General features: G+C 44.0%; 1 protein-coding gene across 1 annotated transcript in view; it reads right to left on the bottom strand.

The window, feature by feature from the left end:
- Window positions 1-2,365: 2,365 nt before the first annotated feature.
- Window positions 2,366-25,106, bottom strand: part of extl3 (exostosin-like glycosyltransferase 3) — a 33,675-nt gene continuing 10,934 nt past the window's right edge. The window contains exons 2-6 of the mRNA XM_080452459.1: window positions 10,740-13,349; window positions 9,696-9,823; window positions 7,053-7,197; window positions 6,490-6,618; window positions 2,366-5,576 (exon numbers count right to left, since the gene is read on the bottom strand). Coding sequence (XP_080308585.1) covers window positions 5,367-5,576; window positions 6,490-6,618; window positions 7,053-7,197; window positions 9,696-9,823; window positions 10,740-12,881 — 2,754 coding nt within the window. The 5' untranslated portion in view covers window positions 12,882-13,349 and the 3' untranslated portion in view covers window positions 2,366-5,366. The remainder of the gene's footprint in view (window positions 5,577-6,489; window positions 6,619-7,052; window positions 7,198-9,695; window positions 9,824-10,739; window positions 13,350-25,106) is intronic.

Below are 25,106 nucleotides of genomic sequence, written 5' to 3'. Positions count from 1 at the left end.
AACGAGGAGGCGAGAGGGAAGAGGAAGTTGAAGGAAGATGTTCTTGAAATTGATGAAATTATTTAACCTATAGGGTCACACCGTGGCTGAGAATCCCCCACAGAGAAGGGATAGGGGGGATGTGTTTGTGTGTGCGCGGCCTGCCCGGTGCTGGTAGTGATGTGGTGGGTGTGTGTTGGTTTGTAAAGTAAGTGGGAGGACTGGCGAAGATTTCTGGTCTTCAGCCCCAAAGATTGTTTGAATTATCCTTTAATACCCGTCAACCAGCCATGGCAAGGCAGATTGGCTGGATTAGTGGAAGAAGTCTGAGACGCAGATTTAAGGCCCATCACTGACAGAAAACGAAAGCTGACCGGTTCATTTTTTGAATCCGAGTGGTTGATCCGTCAAATGAAATCTATTGGACATGCATAGGATAGGAACAGAATGGGACCGTTATTGTAATTTTCCAATAATTCTCCCCACAGAGGCATTGCATGCTACAGTTTACAGGACATGATAAAGACACTTCCATACCCTGATAAGTGACAGGAATTTATGCTTTTGGTTTTCTTCATCTCGGACCAAAGAGCTAGGTCCTGGAGAAGCGACGCTCCTCCCGGTATCTCCTGGACCTCACCTGACTTCCACCAGCATACCAGACATTTCTCTACCAAGACGTAGCCAATGGCCAATGGGATGCTATTTGAAAGACTGTTAACAAGACGGCCTGTTACATGCTGCAATTATGCTGACACGCTATGCTTTGCTCAGTTTGTTTACATGCATGCATGTGGCATTATGCAGTACCTACAGCATTGGTTAATGTTCTTATGTTTTGGGCTTTATACGTCATAATGGTGTACCGTTCCTATTCTCTGCAGGGCATGTGTTACACAAATGCAAGCTCAATTTAGTTTTTTTTATAACGGTCTTATATCATCCAAAACACTATGCATTTTTCATCATTTTAAATAAGATAACACAACGTGTTTTGTGGTCACTGGGCCTGGTTTTTGTTTTTGTTTGTGCTGAGCACAGCACTTGTGTGGCAATTACCGACAGCAACTTCACTGTCCTGTGTGTTCCATCAAGACTAAGCCTATTTCACCATCCAGCCTTTGGACAACTTTCAGAATGCATGATTCTCCGCTGAGACGGAACCTCCAACATATTTTTGTCTCTGAGGTATAGGGGTGATGACAGACTGTAATGTTGCTTGTCGCTGTCAAATTACTCGGTGCGCTGCAGGTACAGCATTCAGTGAGAAGCAGAGAGATGTAATCAGGAACACAAAAATTCAGGTAAGAAAAAAAAGAGAGAAAGAAATAGAATATCACAGCATTAGTCAATGCATGCGTACAGTTGCATCCAATACATAGCAGAGGAGATATTATAGACGTCATTTGTTGACAGTGTCTGCATACACTCCCGATGCTAATGAAAGCCACACTCTGACACGTAATCTCCCAGTAGACATGAATAGAAGCTGCATGTTCAAACCGCCCCAGTCCTGAAAAGGCCCACAAAAATCACATCACATACTGTAGTACCACACCCTTGTTGGACCAGAACGATAGCAGCCCCCCCCCCCCCCCGCCCCTCCCTCCAGGCTGGAGCCGAGGGGTGTGGGATACATTCTTTATCCCTCTGCCTGTGATGTCAAAGTTGACCTAATGCCTCTGGGTCAGGGCTAATGCAGGCCATTTTATCGCCCAGAAAGGAAATTAATTCGTCCTCATGACAGATCACACAAATATTTGTCTTTTTTCACATTTATTTAGGTCCCAGTGTTCGTTCCTTTTGAAACTGGAGAAACCCTGTTTTAAATATTAGCTTGTTTTCACATACAACAACCTATGTCAATATAGATGCATGGCAGGATTGGTTTCAAGCTTTTTTAAGATTTGTGAGAACAGGTTGTTTATATACATATATTAAAAGGGTGGCTTTAACAGCATATAAAGGGGGACAGGGCTTTGCGATTATTATCTATAAGAAAGTTGCAGTAATAAAGATAAATAATAAAGATATGAAATTGAAAAAAAATACGTAGAGTACCATACACCAGAAGGCATTGGCGAACCATATTTGACAAATGACTTGCTCCAAGTCTATGAATGAACAATAAAATGTACTTAGAAACTACAATTGGAACATTCATATTTTTTGTAAAAGGAGCACCATATCCACTTTTTCCTCATTAAGGGAGTATTAAGAAATCTGTCAATTTGAAAAAAAAGGGGACAATGACACTTTTTTGCATAAAAAAAACCTGTGGGCTTCTGTGTCCGAGCATGCATCTACCTCGACATTGGTGTGGGACTGGCCCACAGCTCTCCCATTTCCACATCAGACAGACAAGCTAATCAGGACACCAGTCAAGTGTTTTTAAACAACGTAGAGAGTTTATTTCCATTCATCTGGCCTTCAACGGTACGTTTGACGCTGTCGTCAGTTTCAGTCTGGTACGGTGCAGGTGTCTGGAGCCGCTCCCAGAGTTCTGGAACAGACTCCCAAGGAGCACATAGTTTCACAACTCCTTAATACCTAGCAGAGTGACTGTGTCCCCCTCTGGGGGGCCTCTCCTGCTCCCGAGCTGTAGGAAACCAGCTGTGCCACTGTTCCCTGGAGGGGGAAATAACATGGAGGGGAGGAATTGGGGATATTACTTCCAAACAGCCGCCTGGGACAACCAGCTGACCCATTCCTGCCCCGGGGACAGGTTTGTAGTCAGGCAGGTAATTAATGAGGCCCCTGGAGCTCCAATAAAAAGCACAGAAATCGGCGGTTGGGTTATTGCACGACAAAGCTAGACTTGACAGACGCCCGGCTGGCTTTTGAGCTCATGTGGAACACAAACACAATGAATATGTCTATTAATAAAAAATAAAATACAAATATTTGGGGCACTTAATCGCACAGTGGAATTGTTAATTAGTTTTTTTTTCCAAATGCTCCTCTGAGACTCATCTAGATGGATGCCATACAGAGGCAGCGCATTGTTCAGAAGGTTGCTCAAGGACACTTCAGTCTTCTGCAGAAGGGGTCAAATGTATGACATTTTGATTGAGGGGTTGGACACACCATGCCTTACTGCCACCTACAGAATGTTTCCCTCCCTGCATGCTGCTGCAGTATTTCACCTCATGCCTAATTTATACCTGGGGCCACGTTGTGCGCCGAAAATAGCAGATCTTCAAGCTCACAACATGTCACACTGTGCCACGTTGTGAGCTTGTAGATTGGCTATTTTAGGTGTGCGACACTGGCGTGCAACAAAGTATAACGGGGCTTTCAGGCATTCAGTGGCACACGCTGGTTTTCCTTCATTTATTGATGAGTGCTGTCAGTCAGGGTACGGTGGCGTTGCTCATTGCAATAATGCACCCCAAGGCCCAACTCATTTTTATTGCATGTGTGTTTACCATTTTAAAAGTTATTCTCCTTGAGAAGAGAGCTTCGGTTCTTCAAATTTCTTTTTTTTAATAATATATTTAATAAATATACAGAAACCATGGGCTCATGAGATTTCCTTCCATAAAAGCAGAAAGAAAATAATCCTATCATCTGATAACACGGTTACCATCTCTTGAGTATCTTTTGTTTTGTTGAAGTAAATCCACTGGTCAAATTAAAGGAACAACAGACGACATTAAAGAGGGGAACCTGGACATGGAACTTGTATGGACTGACACTTTGTCAAGTACCATGCAGAATGGAGAGTAAACCCGACTGCATCCCTTTAACAAGAATTCACATTGAGCACCTTGCAAAACTATGCTGCAGATCAGCAGAGATCGTACCTACAGTATTTGGCAAAGAAACATTCATCAAGCATATGGTAAAAAAAAAATATGGTGAAACCAACACAGTGGTAAGGTGGCTTTTCTGTTAGAAGTTGGCAGGTTCTGTGCAGAGACTGCAGACATGTTTAAGAATAAAGATAAGACCATAGCAGCGGGGGGTGGGTGGGTGTGGGGTGTTCCTACAACACTGAAGACTTGATATTTTGTTTGTAGGTTATTACTTTCTGGCCCGCTACAAAACTGAACTACTCATAACTTTCACCTACAAAATACATTATTAATCAAACCTTAGCCTTAAAACTGACAGGAGCCAGCGAGTCTAACCCGAACATTAAATACAGATTAAAAAAACAATGTTATTAATGACTTTTGAAGATGCAGATGATTTAGACTTTGTGGCTTGGCCAGAAAGTGACAACCATATTTACAAGCATTTCATTAACATAACAATTGGGGATACTATAACTGGTCAATGACCAATATTATTCCAGTCAAGCATCCATATTGGTCATAATGCATTACATAATAGTGTAAAGCAAAAAAGAAAAGACAATTTTTACTGACTTACTCCTTGACAGTGTAGCCCTCTGTAACATAAAACAAAAACAAAAATGTCTGATAGTGTTTCTTCCACCATGAGGTTTGAGGTGAGGTTTGAGGCGTTATGGTGACCTATTAAGTGACCGTTAAGTGATCTTTCAGTCACTTAATATTCAAATTAATGTATGTTCGGGCCTACTTGTGGATATACTAGTGTGCTGTTTCATTGATTTGATGTCAGATCTCCCAAGGACAGAGTTTATGGAACATGGTCATTCCACATAGATTTACAATTTTAAACAACATTAATTAAAAAAAAGATATTGTTCAATAAAATACTTCTGACCGTCAGTGCTTCTCTCATGTTTCATATACAAGATTCGTACAAGATCGTAAATGTAAAATGGAACCCAAAAACAATAATAAAAGAGTGCAATGGCGACCACGTGCCTTTGACACTTTTGTTCTCCCAATGACGAACCGTTCTCGTCAGTTAGTCGGCCCGGCCGGCTCCCATGCCCCGCCCATTGTGGCGGTGCTCATCCAGTAACCGACAGCAACCGGTATCAGTCAAGAGTTTGGCTTAGAAAGTCGCTACCGAGCAGTGTACAAGCTAGCCTCTCTCTTCTCAGCAGGCATGTTAAGTGGTGAAAATGAGATCCATAGTGGTTGCTGATGGAACATGTTTGAAGGACAAGAAACAGGGTGGAAAGTGGGGTAGCATCCATTGGCGAGGCTTCCTTGCTGGCAACCGTACTCTGTTTCCACACCCAGGGTTTCCAGTTACGCTCAGCCAACAGCTTCTAACATGTCCATCCCTTGGTCGAGCCCAAAACCCCCGCGCACATTTAACTTGCCCCGCATTCGGTGCATTCATCTGGCCGTCAGTCTGTTCAACCTTCTATCCATCCATCTATCTATCTATCTGCCCACCGATATCAGCATTAGTAGCAGTAGGAGCTCCTCTGTACAGCCTTTGATCCACTCTGCCTCGTGACTCAGCACAGTATGCTGGGCTGCTGAGCCCGAGGCCGGACACTAGATGAACTTGAAGCACTTGGTCTTATCATGGGGCAAACGAGTCTTAAAGAGCACAGAGTCCACACGAAACTGCGTGTAGAGCAGTGGCATGTAGCCGTACACCTTGACAAAAAAGTTGATGCACTTGTGTCTCTCGTGGAAGTGCGAGTCATCGTGTGAGAGGGCTTGGGGGCAGCCAGGACAGCGGAAGGTCCAGCGAGATGTGACCTGTGTCAGAAATACTTGTATTTATTTATTTCCAAATACCAAGATTGCAGATAATAAGATATAGCACTGTAGCTATAATGTATTAGCTTACCTTTGTTAGTAAAATAAACACATCAACAAAGTTTTTGTTGTCCCCCCTCCCCACCTCCTGACAAATCAATGTTTGTTTTCTCATTGTTGACCATGCATTTGGGAAATTACTTATTACTAATTATAAAAAACTAAATGTATTTTCCAACAGGAATTATGGGATTTGTGATTTGTGAACTTCAGGAAAAAGACAACAATTAAGTTTCAACAAAAGCGGCTGCAGTAGAAATGCAGTTGCAGTCCTCGGTTTAAGTCAGATCTAGCACCCTGTTCATATTCAGTGGTGTTTCAGGGGGGAAGTAGAGACAACCACACTTACATCAGTTTTTTCATCTGACAATAGATACATAAATGACCATTTTGCATAAGTTCCTCGCTCTTGTTAGGATACTATCAAAAAGGCTTATTCCTGACAGGGAACTGCGGTCATGCAGCGCACTCCATCAAACTCATCCTTAATTCCCCTGAAACACCACCGAATATTAACAGCGTGCTAGATCATACTTAAACAAGAGGACTGCAACCGGCTTTCTACTGCAGCTGCTTTCCTGGGCTTGAGTGGTATGATTATTTGTCTGGCCATAAACATGCACTATGGTAATAAACATCCCACCAATAAAAACATAAGGAGGAAATGCAGGCATAGCGATTCTATCCTCTGTTTTGATTTATAATTTGTACAGAATATTGGACGTGTCAGTATGAGTAATGGTGAGGCTAAGTGGATAGAAATATAAAAAAACGCGAGAGCTCTGGGAGATACAATGCCTTAGCGATGCAATGAGCGTGACCAGAATCACACGTTGACGTTGCCGACACTGACCTTGATGGGTGGTTTGCGGGTGATGTGGGACACCAGGAAGTTCATGGCGATGTCCTCGCAGTTGATGTACTCGTCCACCATGTCCCTGATGGCCTGGGGCATCACATAAGAGTACAGGTAGGCGTAGTACTGCAAATACACAGGCGGGGGGGGGGGGGGGGGGGGGGAGTGGATGTGAGTCACAATAACCACGACCGGGAAAGTGGTTACAGCAAAGAGATAGAGATTACAAAAATTATGAATTAGGTTGGGTAAGGCGATGAGCTCAAGTTGTATAAACCCATTAAAACCGCGAAAGCATCCGTGTCATTTTAGATTTTAGCGTTGGCTATTCAAAAACAGCAGATGTACAAGCTCACAGCGCGTCACTTCGTGCCGCGCTGCGAGCTTGTACATCTGCTATTTATGAACATTTTTGAAAAATCTTGAATAATTTTGAATAATTTTGAATTACGAAAAAAGGAACGATTTAGAAGGCATTTGTAGAATCGGCCTCAGGTCTTAATGGGTTAACCTTGAATGCTATGATGTGCGGGGGTGGGTGGGGTTGTCAAGAGTCTGACCTTGTGGAAGAAGGCGGCACCCGTCAGCACCATGGAAAGCTCACAGGAGTAGTTGGAGTTGTACAACCAGGACTGGTGGTTGACATCCCAGGCGTGGAACCTCCCAGGGAAACCCACGATGCGATCTCTGGCCTCACGCCACACTCTGGGGAAACACGACAGACAGAGGAGCGCAGTCAGCACTATTTCTCGTCGTTCACTGGTTTTGGACTGACTGGGTGATTGATGATCGTTTTCCTAGACCATGGATGCAGTTATTTGCTGTGACTTGTAGGTGCGCAGACACTCTTTATGGGTTGGTTGGTTGGTTGTTCATTTTTATTTGGTCATGCAAACTATAGCTGTGGGACGGCCTAGGATAGCAAAATATAGCTGCTAAAGCTTATATTCATATTTACACGTAGGCAGAGCTGTTCTGTGAAAAATAAAGGCAAGAGCCTCTTTTAATCAGATGAGATGCCTGAAATTCCTACCCCTGAAATAGACAGAATAAATCTCAAAAAGCACACCTCAGGACCTCTTATCATGCCGATCTGAGACCAAACACTTAGATGGACACTGTATAATTTCCCTTCTGCGGCGAGAGTGGAGCTAGAGGAAACATTCCTGCATAATTCTGGGGGAGTTGGAGATAATTCATGACAAATGACCCCGCTCGTACAGAGCTGCATTCCACCTGCCTGGACTTGCTGCAACTGTGGCAAGTCTCAGACAGTTAAGAGACGAAGAGATGGGGGGTGCAACAGCACCAACCAGCCGACTTGATGCTGCAATGGTTTTAAATGTGGCCTTTGTGTTCACAAGTTAAAGTGTACACAGGTGTATTCTAATTTGGATGCGAGTTTTCTAGAATAAGTCTCATTATACCATCTTTGATTGACTTACTACTGTTTTTGTTCCAGGATTTGTAAGATTTGTAAGGACTCCTGGATTCTATTTTTAGACACCGTTTCCTCTGTGTTGCCATTCTTGAAGTCACTTCACAGTGAAGTACAGTAAACATCCACACCTACTGTTTGTCTGAGAAACAAGACTCACATCCTAAAATACTGTGTTGACTGCGTAGTGGAAACATTTGCAAATGAATTCTGTTTTTGTTAGCAAATGAAAAGGTCAAAGATCTGGGAACCATATGCATAAAAACCTGTGATGTTCGATTCCAATTCCATGATACTTTCTGACATGTAAAAAGCACCACAACATGGATTCAATTGTCATTACTAACTCTTCCCCCACAAATAATTACAGGAGAAAGCTACAGACAGCTGTAAAAAAGAAAAATTGATATGGCGAGGGAAGCGACCATGCATCAAGCTCTCTACAATGCAGCGAGAGCGAGAGGATGGTACATTGCCTTTTACAAATTTCCAAAACACTATTTTTGGGACTTTACGATTACAGTAAAAAAGTGTAAAGACCCAATAATTGTGTTTAAAAGAGTCTAAGCCTTGGACTCTTGAGATCCTATTCCTTACACAGTGGGGGGTTGTTTTTGTCATGCGGCTGAAAATATGTAATAAAAAAAAAAAAATGCTGATTGTGTCATAGGTAGATTCACAATGCAAATATGATGACATATGTATTCGGAACACGGTCAATTTGTCTGAGCTTCCGCTCTGTATGAAGGAGATATCAATATGAATTCTTGTTCACCAGCAAGAATTTCACATTTTCATTCATCAAGCTCCAGTGTGTAAAGGCCTTTATTGACCTGGCTTCAGCCTGAGGAGCAAAGGGGCGGCAGTAGTGCAGTTGCTAGAGCGGCAGTTTGGGTTAAATCCCTGGAACCTCCTGGCTTTGTGTCAAAGTGTCCTTGAGCAAAATGCTGAAACCCTAACTGCTCCTGGTGAGCAGGTTGGTACCTTGCATGATTGCCTCCGCTGTTGTGCGTGTGAAAGGGTGAATATAATGCACACTGTAAAGCACTTTGGATAAAGGGGGCTATAGACCTTTAATCGGTGTTGTGGTGGGCTCTAGAAGAGAATCTAGTACATCCTTACTCATATCCAGATCTTCTGTACTCTAATCGGCCCATTACTTAGTGTCAACATCATAGGTTTAGCCCCATTGTTTCGCAATTGCTTTCTGTATGTAGGGTGACAGAGAAGAGTGGCTGTCCCTTTGCCGTGAACCCATGCTCCCCAATATTCAATAATGTCAGACTTTTGATTGGTGGCCATCCTATTCAGTTCTCTCGGAGAGAGAAAGACGTTCATACACTGGGGGATTATGTATGGAGACGAACGTTTGCCTTCCTTTCAGGATCTATGTACAGAATTTGATTTACTACATTCCTCCTTTTACTTTTATTTACAGATAGGTCGGCTCTAAAGGCTAGTGGAGTTCCATAGCTAAATCCTCTCACACCACACCCACTTCATAACCTTTTTCACAGCACTAGAGGAACAAGTGCTCTCCAGTGGCCAGACTCTGGGAGATGGTTGGCATTATTAGCCAGGCTTACAGCAGCAACATGTGATCTTATCTCTTGCTCACCATCATTTCCCTTGCTGATATTGTGTGCATTGTTGTTACTGATTACATTACATGTACATAGTACATTGTTCAACTTTCAGCACAACATGTGCCTATCACCCCTCTGTGCTCTTCGGTTCATCCCAGCTGTCTGTCCCCACTACTGACCTGAAGCCAAACATGATCTCATCGTGGCGGAGGTGAGCGTCATCATCGATGGACAGGATGGCCTCGGTCTCCACGGCATCCCAGGGCAGGAAGCGGTTGTTGAGGCTGTTCTTCTCTGTGCGCACAACCTACAAGGGAGGTGATGGTCTTGTCATTGGGTTTTCACAGGTGCAGAGCAGCTAGATACATGATCTACTGTAGTTGTTACAGTGCTTAGTAAATGATATTGTCTCACAGCATGACGTGCATTATGCCTTTGTTGAAAGTAATGACATGGTAAGATATCCATTTCTGAATTTTTGCCAACACTTAAATTTTTTGAGCAGACTGTGAAATGCTAAAATCTTCACAAAAAGTACTTAAAATGCTTTAGGAAGTTATTTATAGCTGAGAATCGGAGACACTCTGAATTCAGTCCTTCGCAGCAGTGGTAGTACTGATGCCTATGAAATTGGAAACTGGAGTCCTTAAAACAAAAACATGAACATATATTTCCCTTTCTTACTTTATCACAAATCACAAAGTAAGTGCAGTGAGAATGCTAACGATAAACCACAGGTATGAAACTGTTAACAAGCCACAAAAAAAAACATAAATGATCTCAACCCCCTCAGTTCACGTGTCACAACCAATTATCTCCACTGAAGCTTCTCTCCCTAGCTTACAGGGTGAATAATACGACTATTTGATTTCTTAGGCTTAATTCAAAATCACAGCTTTACATGTTCCTGGGCATTGTATTTTTTCAAGGATGCTTTAATTTGGCATTGTAATGAAAGGTTCAAACAGAAAACTGATTGAATCAGCTTAATGTAATACACCTACGCACTGCCTCTGAGATGGCAGCATGAAGCCGTTACCCTATTTGCATTTCAGGGAGACAGAGGTAAGGAGAACGGAGAGCTTCAAAGATTATATTCCTTGCTGAAGAACCAGACACCAATGTCAGCAAAACAAATTGCTACATAACTCTTGTAAATTAACAGGGGATGCTGATCTTCAGATACGGTTCTCATCTAATTGGTATACAACAGCAGCACTCACCACAATAGGCAGTCCAATGTCTGGCCACAGCAGGTCTTCTGAGGGAGGCTTGGGAGAGTTCCAAACCACCACCACCTTGTTGAGGTACGGCAGCCCGTTGAGCCTCTCCAAGGAGTTCATCAGCACTTCCTCCCTCTCGTACGTCAGCATGACCACGGTGAACTGCTCCCGGGGCACGTTCCCTCCCAGAGCCGCCTGGAACTCCTTCCCCGAGCCTCCCGTGCCTCCACCGATGGGCCTGAAGCCAGTACCAGAGCCCAGGAACTTGGCCTCGGAGGGCAGAACCGGGTCCAGAGGGGTGTGGGGGAAAAGGTGGAAGGGACCTGGTGCACGGTTCCATGCTCTGTAGGTGTCTGAGGCTGTGTATGTGAAATTGCGGAGGAAGCGTGGTGAGGCATATGGAGGCTCTGTCTCCACAGGACCCAGGTCCAGGTCACCGTTGTCAGCCAGGTTGGCGTCGGTTCCTGCCAACTTCCCGGCCTTGTGGGGAATCTCCTGCGCAGGCTCTTCTCTGATGGGAGCGGCTGGAACTTGGATGCTGGTTCTGATGCTGGCCAGTATTGTGCTGAGGACGTTCTCTGAGGTGGAGAAGTAAGTCTCCCACAGAAAGCGGCCTTGCCGTCTCATGGCCAGCAGGTCATTGTCTGATAGGCTACGAAGCAGGAAGTGGAGCTCTGTGATACGAGGCTTGGGGACTAAAATAGCCGCCTCGCTCCAGCGTATAAGGTGATGGTACGGCAGTCTGGAGTGGTCCCCCAGCACGACCGGGATGGCCCCCACTTCCAGGGCTTCGAACAGCCTCATCCCACACCCTGCTGAGGCCACCAGGTGTCCGTCCCCTGGAGCGATCACCAAGGCAAAAGTGGAAGCCTTGAGAACCTCCAACCTCTCCTCTCTCTCCCCGCACAGGGCCCACTCTGTGGCTAAACTGGGCCGGGGGTTCTTACAGGTGAACTCCACCAGCACCTGGTCCAGGTGGCTGTCCTGCACCGCCTTTAGGGTGCCAATTATGCGGTCGTCGTAGTCAGCCGGCGGGTCCCCTTCCATCTCCTCCTCAAACGACTGAGGCGGGGCTTCCTGCAAGCTGCTCCTCAGTGACTCCACTCTCTCCCCCTGGAAGGTGAACAGGTATTTCCTCTTAACAGGAACCTGTGGGGGCACCTCCAAGAAATTGGGCTCTGACAGGGCATGGACCAGTGGGGACACAACCAGGTCAAAGCCCTCGCGGTACTGCTGCTCCAGGAAGGTAGACTGAGCCACCGCTGCACGTCCCGTGCTTACGTTGTACAGGAAGTTCTGCGTCATAGACTTTCTGGAGAGGTGCACCAGCAGATGGTTGTGGCCATCAGACCTCCAGTAGGGAAGAGCCTTCAGCTGCTTCTCCAGCTCAGAAGGAGATTGGAGCGGGGTGGAGGGGAACTCCTGTAGCTCCCCTACCAGCACCATGTACAGACACGCGACGCTGGGGTTATCGGTTATATAAATGTTACTCTTTACTGCCGCTGTGAAGGCCTGCCTGACAAGCGGGTCGATGTGTTCCCCCCAGGGATAGGAGGCCGGGTCATAGACATACACTGGGAACCCAGAGGTCATCGGGCAGCGGGCATAGTCGAAGCAGGAGCGAAGACGGCAGGAGCGGGCAGACTTGGGCGGGGGCAGCCCAGGGTCGTCCTTGTCTGGTAGCAGCCTGACGGGCAGCGAGAGCTTGGGCTGGTTTTGCGCCATCAGCTCCTTGTAGGAGTGCTCCGTCTGGCTGATGACGTTCTTGAGCTGCAGCAGGTCCTGCTTGGCGCTGTCGATGCTGCGCTTGCAGGCCTCGATGCGCAGGTTGAGCCGTGCGATCTCCCCGTTCAGCTCCTGCCTCTTGGCCTCCAGCTGCAGCAGCTCCTCGCTGACCGACTCACGGATACGGCAAAGGTCCTGCACGTGCTTGGCCTCGCACAGCTCGCCGCCGGGGCGCGGGCCGAAGATGCGCTTGTCGGGCCCGCCCGCCTCATCGATGGTGGTGAGGTAGTAGTGGGCGATGAGTGGAAAGAAGACCAGGATGAAGAAGAGCATGAAGCTGAGCCAGGTGAGGCGCACACGGCGCAGCACCCACGGCTGCCCGCCGGCCCCCACCCCGCCGCCGTTACGCTGCATCATCCACTCGCTCAATCGGCTCCCAACATCGTCATCCAGGAAGTTTTGCTACGGGGATCAGCAGCAGCCATGGTGCAGCCTCATTGACAAGCTGAAGGGACGCTAAACAATGCCGTCTTGTTGTTCAGGAAAGGTCATCTAATGATTTAAACAGTCTTTACACTGCTCTGGGTGTTGAGTAGGAGTTTGGCCTCACCAGTGCTCTGACAATGTGTCATCATAGTCTAAACAAGCCGATATCGTCTCCAAAGCAAGGTCATACAGTGCTCCAGATCTATGTCTGAATAAGGGCCCACGTCAGGAGAGCGGTGCCCCTCGAGGGCTGGTCCAGAGAGGGCATGGTGGGTCACAGGTCACCGAGAGGCGTTGGTGGCTCAATCTCTTTCATCTGGCCTGTGCTCATGTTCTGAATATTGATAAAAGCTTCTCCCAGAGACTCCAAACTCCCCTTGTTCTTCTCCAGAGAGGGACCTGCAAAAAAGATTCACAGAAACCCATGAGTCAAAGTATAATTCCATGGTGAAATTTATATTCATCACTGAAAATAGAATTCCTGCAAAATACTGTGAATGTGAAATTGAGACATCTGAATCTAATAATTATTAATCAAAGTGGGTGTTTCATGTTGCTTGGACCAAGTTTCAGGTCTTTGTGTGGCCTACGTATTTTATATTTTAGTATAATTTATTTCAGTACTGTTGAATAGGATAGAGCAATTGTCTGAACAGAAAAACAGTATTTAAAAAGGCTGCAGTGTGTGAGCTGTATATTAAAAAAATGTTCTCAATATTTACAGACATAAATTTTAACTATGCATAGAATGGTGAAGCCTGGAAGCATCAATGGTGAAAATCTGAATCGAAAGCATCAGCAACAATAGGATGTCTGGAAAAGTAAGCACAATTTGTTTGTTTCCACTCAAATAACAACTCTAAAATTCCCATTTTGCATTGCTCTACACTAGCCTCAAAAGCATCACACCCTAATTACCAACTGGTCTAACACATCCACACACCGGCTCAAACACAATTGGCTGAACATTTCAGAGCATAAAATCGATATGGGTTCAAGTTCAAAATCTAATTCAAGTGAGTAGGTAGGATGAAATATATATATGATGCAGGTATGCAAAAGTGAAATAAAACTATACTTCCTCCAAATCAGTCAAATAAGTAACTCATGTTTTACCTAGAAAACCAAGACTTGGAAAATGCATTTTTATTTTTACAATTGAAGTTATTGGAACGTGGGACTTTATCATACTTATCTTCAAATGTTAGGAATGTCAGAGAAACATTATGAAGCTCTTAAGAGTTTCATTACCAATCAGCAGATATTATTAGATTAATACATTAGCAGATGGGCAGAGGCATCATTATTTTAGAAGTTGGCTCATCTCAAACAATGGCACAATTACCAAGGCAAATCCTCACACCGGCAGCCAAAACCTTTGGTTTTATACATTTCTTAGCAGCTCACTTCAACTTCAGAAACAGCCATGCTGCTTTTTGCACTCAAGTTATCACGCTACAATACTTGCCCTGAGGATGTCACCAGACAGGCATAGAGCCAAACAGGCCTTATCAAATACACAACTAAACCATAACAGAGAGGCTTGATAAACCCGAAGCAACATAGCCGGGTTGAGCTGCAATTTAACTTGGCAGCAGCAGAGCTTACTTGATCAGCCAGAAATTCTGTGTTGGGATGAGATTATAATTAATTGGGCTACTGGTACTCTGCAGGAGCGGCACTCTCACTGCTGCGTGTTTAGAACATATCCTGGTGTGACATGCTGTCTGATACAAGCAGGGATGGGCAAAAATACATCAAAATGCAGTATGCTGTTATAAAATACAAAATACCCCCAAAACAACTATCAAAATACAATAAAGAAATACCAATGTAAAAGAATACATCTCTACTGTCAGGCAGAAATCAGCTAACTCCAAAATGTAAATTTTTCAGTAAATGAAAAAACGAAATAATTATTTTTCAGGAAATTAAGAAAACCTTATATATTTAAAACAAAGCAATACTGCCTCATCATCAAAGTTGGTATTGTGACTTTATATATTCTCAGATACTTGCATGCGTCATTATATTATCACCACTTTACCCAAATCCAGCTCAAGTGGTTTGTCCATCATTGATAAGAGCAGCTGACAATGGATCTCCAAGCTCACAATGCATCACAACGCCTGATGCTTCATGACACTGCTTAAATAGGCCTACAATAATAAGCAGGACTTTAAATATTACAATAACTTCTGCAAAGAGGGGTTCACGGAGTTGCAGTTTCAGTAGAACTAGTGAGAGAAATGCTATATGAACTGTGACATTGCTCTCCTCAGAAAACACTACATAGATTTTGAGAAATAGAATTAATTGTTTTCATAACATTAGCGTCAGTGCAAAAAAATAACACTGTACTTGGCTGTGGGCCCCCTGCAGGTGCAGCCAGTCGCATCCTCTGCACCCCCTGGATTTATGCCACTGATGCTGCATGTACTCAATGCACTCAGCTGGATGTCGTCAGGCGATGTGAACTGGGTATATTTTCTAAGCAGCCCAGAACTTCCTTGGGGAAGAACAAAAATAAGGTAATTCATTTTGTATATTTCGAAAATAAGACAATACTGTTCTCAGAAGTACCGTATATTGTTACAATTTACATTATGCATTTCTTTCAGGCCTGACAAATACAAATTAAAAAAATACTCCACAGTAATGGAAATACGCATCTCAAACAAGGTGTAAAAGAAATACTACCCATCTCTCGATAGTATGACAAAAAACAGCCTGCAATATTTCACCGTCGGGTGCCAGGAAGAACAGGAATTCTCCCTGCTGATTCCATCTGACTGGCCAGGCCAACATGCAGAGATTACTAGCAGCCTTGTGGCGATTTGGAGTCAGATTCAGCATCCAAAGGATGAGTGGGCAGAGAATGCAGCTCTTCCTAATCCGAGCATCTTGCCGTATTGCTCATACACCTGCTTCCCCGCTCAGAGGTAGGACACGAGAGCGAAGAGGTGCAGCTCTGCCTCATAATAACATTGGCTGTTAGACCACACACTGTATAGGAGCAACTCTCACCAACAGGTCACCTGACAGTCGTAGGGACTCACGTAGTCTTTAACTAGCATCCAATGGGGATTATTAAAAAAAAATGAATCCTTAAAATAGCATTTCGTTTTTTTGCGAACTGCAGAATATTTACACAGAGCTTTATATATATATATATATATATATATATATATATATATATATATATATATATATAATTTTGAATTTCTTAACACAAATCTTCTCCGAAACATTTTCAGATGGCAGGTCCGTGGCCGAATATATATCAATTTGGGGCTCCTTGGCACGAAAAAGTGTGAGAAGACATTTGTAGAATCGGCCTCAGGTCTTAATGGGTAAAAAAATAAAAAGGGAAATGGATGCTAATGGTTACGACTAACCCAGCTTTTTCCTTGTAATCCCGCTTGACATTTACGTCATCTCAGCCTTGTCCGGTACATTTGTATTAATCATCAGTCCAGCAGACAGATTTGTATTAATCATCAGTCCAGCAGACGGATTCTTTAAAGGCCTGATTATACTTGACCGTCCATGCAGCCGTGACCGTGAGGGTCTGCAGAAGCGGACATGGTTCTGTGCATACTACAATTTGGTGTCTGTAGACGATGCATACAGAAAAAGCTACATGGGTTGCACCCATAAGGCACAACCTAATGACCTTCTTCCAGACAAAGGAATTGTGACATGGCAGAAGAGGCCATTGTGAGAAGAGGTCTACTGTCCTAGTTTAACTCTATCTTGCATTTCTGTGCATTCCTGTTATCCTCTGAAGGCCTCAGATGTTAATAAATTCCTTCAGCAAAGCTTCGAGAAGTCCTTTTCAGTCTGGTTTTCATTCTGTTCTAGACTCTAGAGGCTGTGCTGCTCCTTAAAGACAAGCCCATAAGAAAAAAACAGTTTTTCACCCTTTTAGAGCATATCCGCGGTTATAACGCGGACAACGCTGCTGCTTTTTGTTGCATACTCTAAATATGTGAGAACTCCCATTGAAAACAATTCAAAGCATAAACTTGGCTTAGGAAAATGCTTCACACACGGCCTCATCAACAAGGATGCATCAAGACAACCTGCGTACAGCATGGAACACTTCCATGTGAAACTGTGACATCATGGCCCAAACCCTGAAAGGCGAGGTGGTCGGGGACTCGGGGGGTAATGCATGCACAAAAATATTAAACACATTTACAGATTAGGAAAATATTCGGAGGGTGTCTTCCTTAGGCTACTTACAGCATGCACAAAATGTTTGGTGCTGATGATAATTGGTGCAATTGTAAATTCTGGCATATGGGTGTTACTAGAGCTGGGGTTTTCAACTGATTGTGAACCAGGGACCACGTACCACCCTGACTAAGAATCAACCTGGGGACCAATGTTGTGTTGGGTGGGGAGGGGATATGGGCTAAGATTTGTTCCGTTTTTTTTTATTGTGACACTTGCTAATATGCATCCCATGTATATAATGCATTATAAATATACTTATAATGCATTATAAACTGCTTATATAACGCTGTAGTAATAAGAACTCATACTGCTTTATAACACGGTTTCTCAACCACGTATAATTACAGGTGGTCCTGTATGTAAATAAAGAAATTGTACCTTTGTTAAATGTATGTATATGTCTAAATAATATTACGTAAGTCCATCAAATGTAATAAAATATTTGAAATAATAGGTGTGATGTGGGGGGAAAAGCTTGAAATTAAATAAATGTCATTCGTTTGTTGTAGTAGTATCGCACACCGAAAACAGCTGATCTACAAGTTTACATCACATCACACTGCAATGCGTTGTAAGCTTGTAGATTATTATTTTTTGTGGTGCATAACTAAGTATAAAGCCAGCTTTAAGATCATTAATGTTAACTATTTATTAAAAAAATCACACCCTGTGTGAAGTGGGCGGTGTCTTGCTAGCTAATCACAATACTGAATGGAGTCGATCAATCATGTACAAAGGATAAATACATTTATTGAAACACTCTTTATGATGGACAAAACCATAACTTGAAAAAAACCAAATTTTGGTTTTTTTCAAGTTATGGTTGCTTATATAGGGCTATGCACATGTGTCATGTGACACTGGCCAATCACAGTCCTGAATAGGCTGTGATTGGCCAATCACAGCGCAGGATAATTCTACTAATTTCCTGGGCCCAGATCACAGCGCAGGAAAATGTACATTTTTCCAAATCTCACTTATAGGGGCGGTTTCACCGCCCAAAAATTAAGGTGGGGAGGGGGGCTCTTCAGGATTGCTTGAAATATGCTAGTGGTCCAGATCTCATAAAAGGTTGAGAAACACTGATCTATTCCTATCATATCCCATGGTTAACCTTCCATATTAAACTTATGTTATTTGTAACTTATGTATGACAGACACATGCCATTAAATGGGCACATTTCCTGCTAATGATGACTCCAGGCAATCCGGTACAATTCCCCTTCTTGAAATTCTTTCTAACCCCCTTTTCTGTGGAATTAATTGACCTCTGACTTCCCAGTAATTGACTACTGTAGTGTACATTGACGCATCATCTTAGGTCACTGGATCATTTAGAGCATGTTTCTCAACTAGAGGTCCACGGACCACTAGTGGTCCATCCATGGCATGATTAGAGGTGGTCCATGTGTGTCTCTTCTTGATTATAGTGGTGGACAGAGTCTCATGTCATTTTCTGGCTCCAACCATGTCCTGTACATATTCTTCAGGTATGCCAGTGTGGAAACACCACTCTCACAGACATATGTACTTACAAAAGGTAAAATATGTTTTTACTGTAAGCACTGGGAATTCTGCCTGACAACTCATCCAGAACTTTACAAGGGACTGTGTTTCACACACCTCATGACAGAGTCTGTGGACATGTCAATGATCTGATCCTCTTTTATAGTAGTTCAGCTTGAATACTTTTGGAATTGAAGCACAAGCCTCCTCAAATGACCACTGATAATGATCATAATGTCTTTAATTCCTCTGTCTTCATATCAAACAAATACCAAATTACAGTTAGTTTCTTTTTTAAAAAAATCTTCACTTTCCTAACTGAATGCATTGTCAGGGACCGTCACCACATGCAATACCTTCACGGACCACCTGCTGAAAACCCCTGGCCTGTACTAGAGGAAAGGCCATAGGTCACCAAAATCAAAAGGGGTCATCAAATGAAGGTGCACATCAAACTCAATGGCCAAACTCCAGTCGAGCTAGTAGTAAGCTGTTTGGGATCGCTGGATGGACTGAAGGACAATGCCATCCTTGAGAGAGACGCTGTTTAGCGGGGCCAACAAGATGACCAAGGTTATCTCTGATTGAAGCAAGTTAATGTATTAACATTTTAGAAAAGGTGGCTTCCCTTTGTTTGTATGCTTCATCAAAGTGACAGGTGACCCTGTGACCAATAGCTCTCACGCTGCACTGTACCTTCATGCTGCAGACAGACAGAAAGCCATCACAACGATCACATTAATTGCTGCAGGCCTGTCAGCATCCCAAGGGTAATGGGAGACAGATGCTGGCACACGCCACCACTAGGTCTAATCTGGGACCATAAACACACCCATTTAGAGTTCTGCTCATGTCAGCGGCCCATGGGAAGGAGAACAAAACAGACAATCTCTCTCTCTCGCACACTACCCTGGTTGCAGCCCTCTAATCTGCCGAGTGTCCTCTTTTCACCAGACTGAATTGAATCTGGAGTGTGTGTACGTGTGTCTCTGTCTGTCTGTCAGTCTGTCTGAGAGTGAGTTTGTGTGGAAGTATACAGTGCACAAGCGAGCATCGATCCCACCAGACCCACTTCATGGGGGTCAATGATAATGCTATAATTGGCTACCAAACCGTTTCATGTTAAGCAACTAAAAGGCTGGCATGGTATCCATTTACAATGTATACTTTGGTGAAAAGTAGCACAGGATGACAGAGTGGGAGGGATAACAAGTGCATTGCCCCGCACACACACACACCGCGAGCATGCACGAACACGCACGCACACACACACACGATCTGAGATGCCCGTCCTTGCCTTGACCTTAAACTGCCTGCATCAACAATAAAATATGAAACTGCTGGGCAACACCGTGAGAGAACTTGAGCCCACCATTTCAGGGCATGGCTGCAAGATATGGACAGTATGTAGTATGCCATTATTTCAAGTGTTGCAATTGCAGTATGCAGGGTGACATTTTTCTATTTTATGGTTATTTGATGTGTTTGTTAGAATATCTTCTTACTCATAATGGTCTCCTTGTACTCTAGACTCATCGATTGTGGGGAAAAAATCCTGTACACTACATTGTGAGTCCTTATCGACGACGGCCTTGAGAATAAACACAGCTGAGACCAAACAGGCAGAGCTCTATGTACCAGTCCAGAATGAGTGCAGACAGCTAGCAGGCAATTGTGCTCTGCAGTCACAGTCAGTATTAAGACGCAGTCAGACAGTAAATGGTCCAGGCAGCAAATGAATGGTTCTATTCCTTTGTGCAAAGGACATGCATGGATTTTCATTACCAATGTAACAGGCCAATTACATACTAGTGAACAAAGTGACAACGCTAACAAAGTGTCCGCCAAATGATTATCATTTGAGTACTGTATCCCAGACACCTCAAGTCACCTGGAACTTGAGGTTGATTGTGGGTGTTAGTGCACCAAATGGCAGATCAGTTTATAACAAATTGCGCAGCAACATATTGCGAGCTTGTAAATCTGTGGTATAAAAGGCTTTAGTCTTCCGCAAATGAACACCCAACTCCCACACTCCTGGGCTGCAAGGACAATCTCCCCATAACCATGCAATAAGGTATTTTCTTGTTTTCCAAAACATAACATTTTAGAGAAACCTCTCCTGCCCCTAGATTACATTTTTATTGGGTGGGTGACCTGACGTACAGCTAACATCCTGGACCTCTAGTCTAGGCTATTTCAATTGGGTGTTAATCTGTCAATATCAACCAGGAGGCTACTATTATGTAATGTTATATGTAGTTACAATCATTTGATATCATGGTTCAAACACATTCTTCTAGTTATGTAATAGATCCTACCCCCCAAGAGTCACACAGTCACTCACACACACACACACACACACACACACACACACACAGTCACACACACGGGGACTATTTGACACAAACAAAGAAGATTCTGCAGAGGCAGCATTGGGGTGGAATAAATGGCTCATTCACTTAACCCATTGAGACCTGAGGCAGATTCTAAAAACGTTTTCTGAAAAACTTCAAATATGTATAATTTTTTTTGAAAACAATTATGTTGCTATATACTGTACATAGCAACAGGAACCCCAAAAGGGGTTCCCGTCTTGAAAGGTACTATAGTTACAAATAGGGGTTCCTGCCCAAAATTGGTTAAAGAGGTACAGAAGAAAGGCCATGGGGTCATCATCAATAATAGGATTCATCCTGTAATCCACCCACACTACATTTGAAGATATCTTGTGTGCGAGTGGACATGTCAGCCTAAGGATGGCGCGGCTAGAAGAAAAGGCCACAAGTCACCAAAATCAGTAGGGTTCATACTCCAGGAAGCATGAAAGTGTTGCATGTTTATTTTTGGCATATTTTGGCCTGAGAGTGGTGCTACAGGAAAGGCCATGGACTTGGCCAAATCAGTAGGGGTCATCCTTCATGGAGCATGACGGTGCCCAGCAAACTCCACGCTATTCACGCCCGTTGATTACGATTTAATTTGTTTGTTATCAAAGTGGTGAACAGACTGACCTCGCCACCCTTGGAGTCCCGCTGCCAACAGGACAAAAAGTGGATTTATATTATAATTTCGTACTGCAATGTCAGTATGAATGTGACATATTGTTCCGCCCTATTCCATCCGGAGGGCGAAATTCTGCAACATTTTCAAATTGGACGGTTTTGGCTTGAGGTGGGTGCATAGCACAGCTGATGACCCAGATAGACATTTTTGTACTACATGGTGAGCGAGCAGCACTAAGTCAGCCAGAACATTGAACTTATGTGTGAACAAAGCAGCTTCAGTGGTCTCAGTTAATTTGATTTGGAGAAATATACAACATGCCATACATGTTAAATTTTACCAAATTAGACAGGGTTTCAACAGGAATGCACAAATGCTGTGTGTCTGTTCAGGTGTCTGTCCAGGCCTAGATCAAAGAGCTGAGGGCGTCAAGATAGCGTTGTTCCAGCATTTTAGCACCAACAGGTCTGGGCGAGGGACCTTCACGACGTCACCTGACCTCAGTAGGTGCTGTGTTCAGAGCTCGGCCTCTGGCTAGCCAGACTGTCAAGACTGAGAGTTGCTGAATCAGCAGTGTGGACAAGCCTCCTCTTTCCAGTTCCCACACTCTCCAAACAAAAAAACGAAATACCACAGGGCAAGTGACAAGTGTCTCTATAGATGTTTGAACAGCCTCCCTTTGCTCTGCACACTGGCAGACTCCATGGCAGAGGGATATTTAAGAGTCCTGAAAGTCTCTGAAAGCAGCAGACAACCCGAGGAGAGCGTTGACAACATATCCGACAACTGCAATGACTTGTCTGGGATCAACTACACTCCAGGGCAACCGGCCCTGGAGTGTGGGGGGGGGGTATTTATTAGTGGAAGGCAGTGGATGCCAGATAACAAAACCTGCTGCTTCAGAGTTCACAGTGAAGCAGCTTGCCGTTTTATCTACCAGCCCATGAAGCATCAGACTGAGCTTTTGACAGAAAGCGAGATGGACAGCGGGATTTGAGGGCAGAGCGAGGGGGAGATCACACAGCTTGTATTTTTTAATAGGCAAGGCTCCAGTTATGGAGCTGCTGGAGCAAGTGAAACATTCAGCAGGTGGCCCATTGAGTTTCCTTTTTTTTTGGTATTCCTGCACACCACAGCCGATGAACTTCAAGCGGGAGGGGGGTGGGGGCCGGGGTAGACTACATTTCTGGACAGATACTTGCAAAACCGGTCTTCAATAGACAATATCTTTCAGGTAGGGCTGCCCAATTGTAAAATATATTGTTGTGACTTTCCTACACAAACCATACAGCATAAGCTGGACCTGTGTGTTTTGTAAATTGAAATAAAATGCATTGCCACCCGTTGCTGTCACTGCAATGCTAGCAAATCGAAACAGTGAGAAAGAAAATGTATTTTCATGATGATCATGGGTGGGCTAAAGCCTGATTTATATTTAGTTAGTTGTGTGCCTGTGTCGCGCACCGGAAATAGTTATGCCATGTTTTGAGCTTGATTGTAGATCGGCTATTTTCGGCTATATAAGTATAACTCAGGTTAGCGCACTGTTCCAGTAGAGTGCTTGCTAATGCAGTAACTGGAACAGGCCTCCAGTGGAGATCAAGTTGTTGAGCAGCTGTACCTCAGCTGCACTTTCAGAATTCAAGTCATCATCATCGTCACCGATTCTGCCACCTGATGGCCCTCTGCTTCAGCATGCTCAAATTGTTGATTAATTGTAATTTCATGGTTGAGACAGAGGTGGGCTATTCTCTGCGGAGGTGTGGAGAGAACAAACGGAGGGCTGGGCAGCTGCAGGGGAGGGCGCAGTCAGAGGGCTATGTGAGGAGAGCAGCTGCTCCCGCCATGGTTCATAGCTCATATGCAGACTGCTCACTGAACTGCCCTGAGGGCCTCTCTCCCTGCTGCAGTGGAGAGAGAAGCATTGCCATCAAAAAAACCCTACCCATCAACGTCCTATTGAGTTTCAATCTTGGGTTTCAAAAATGTATCTCAAACTAATGCATCACATTAACCCATTTAGACCCGAGGCAGATCATAAAAACGCCTTCTAAATCCTGACCTAAGTTTTCTGGAAAACTTTATTTATTCAAAAAGTTAAAAAAAAATTATGTTGCTATACTGTACATAGCAACAACAACCCTAAAAGGGGTTCACGGATTGAAAGGTATAGTTACGTATAGGGGTTCCCGGTCTAAATGTGTTAAAACCAAATGTCTGTGACTTAACGGTGGAGTTCACAAAGTACAAACCAGACTAGATAGCTGGGTGTAATGCAACAGCCAAATAGTGAATCACTTTACTAAGAATATAACTAATTTAAATATTCTGATATCTCTCCAGCAGTCTCCCGCATTGAGACTTAAAGCTCAGCTGTGCTAGATTGTTGTTTCACTGGGTGGTATTTATGCAACATGGGAAAGGCTAGAGGACCGTCCCCCTAATAACAATGCTATTAACTCTTATCGACCCTCTTTAGACGATAAAACCCCTACCTGCTCATTTATTGCTAGTCGTTTGGGATGACAGTGTCAGCTGAATGCAAAGTAGCGGAAAAAAACAGATATCATAACGGCCCAATACGGTATAAATCTATATCGTGCTGCCCTTCTAATGCTGTCATTTAAAGCAGATTGCTTTGCAACTAATGACAATGAGGCTTGTTATGATGGGCAGGCTTTGCATGATTATAACCCAGCGCACAAGCAATTAGAGGGCTCTGCATGCCAACTACTTTCTACTCACCATAGAATCAGTGTGTGTGTGTGTGTGTGTGTGTGTGTGTGTGTGTGTGTGTGTGTGTGTGTGTCAGACAGACGTGAAATAAGGATTTAGAGTTAGATACGAGTGCAAGTAAAAAAATAAAAAGGATGCACTCTCAATGACAGATGGGCCTTGGGCGCCTTTCAAAACCCAAAGCTCCCTCAGTGTGATACAGCTCACCCAGGAGGACGATTCACAAATGAACATGTCCTTGTGGGACTGCACACGTGTGCCAGTCAAAGGACACAAACCAAGGTGAAAATCTAGTCCAAAACGCAGGTAAACTAACTAAACTGTGAAATGTGTGATTAGCGTGGTAATAGGGGGCAGGTGGTGAGTAAAGCATATCAGTAGTCCTCAAACTTTTAAATGTCAAGGACCCCCCTTAACTCTGACAGTATTCCAATGGAACCAACCGGACCCGTTAGGGTCAATTTAGAAAACCCTCAAGGATCCCTGAGAGTCCCTGGACCCCACACTGAGAAACACTGGCATACGTGGTAAAAAAATATTTGCTGTGTGGTGACGGTATCTGTCATCTCCTGGGTAATAGGTTTGTAGGGGCTGCAAGGATGATGGACAAAATGCACCGTGCTGGCATGACAACCAGTGGTAGGTATTCTGACAGACACGCCAACG

Source organism: Gymnoscopelus braueri, assembly GCF_963280865.1.
Source record: "Gymnoscopelus braueri genome assembly, chromosome: 16".
Classification (NCBI taxonomy): domain Eukaryota; kingdom Metazoa; phylum Chordata; class Actinopteri; order Myctophiformes; family Myctophidae; genus Gymnoscopelus; species Gymnoscopelus braueri.
Note: the sequence above shows the minus strand (reverse complement) of the source record. Positions and strands in the feature narration are given on the sequence as shown.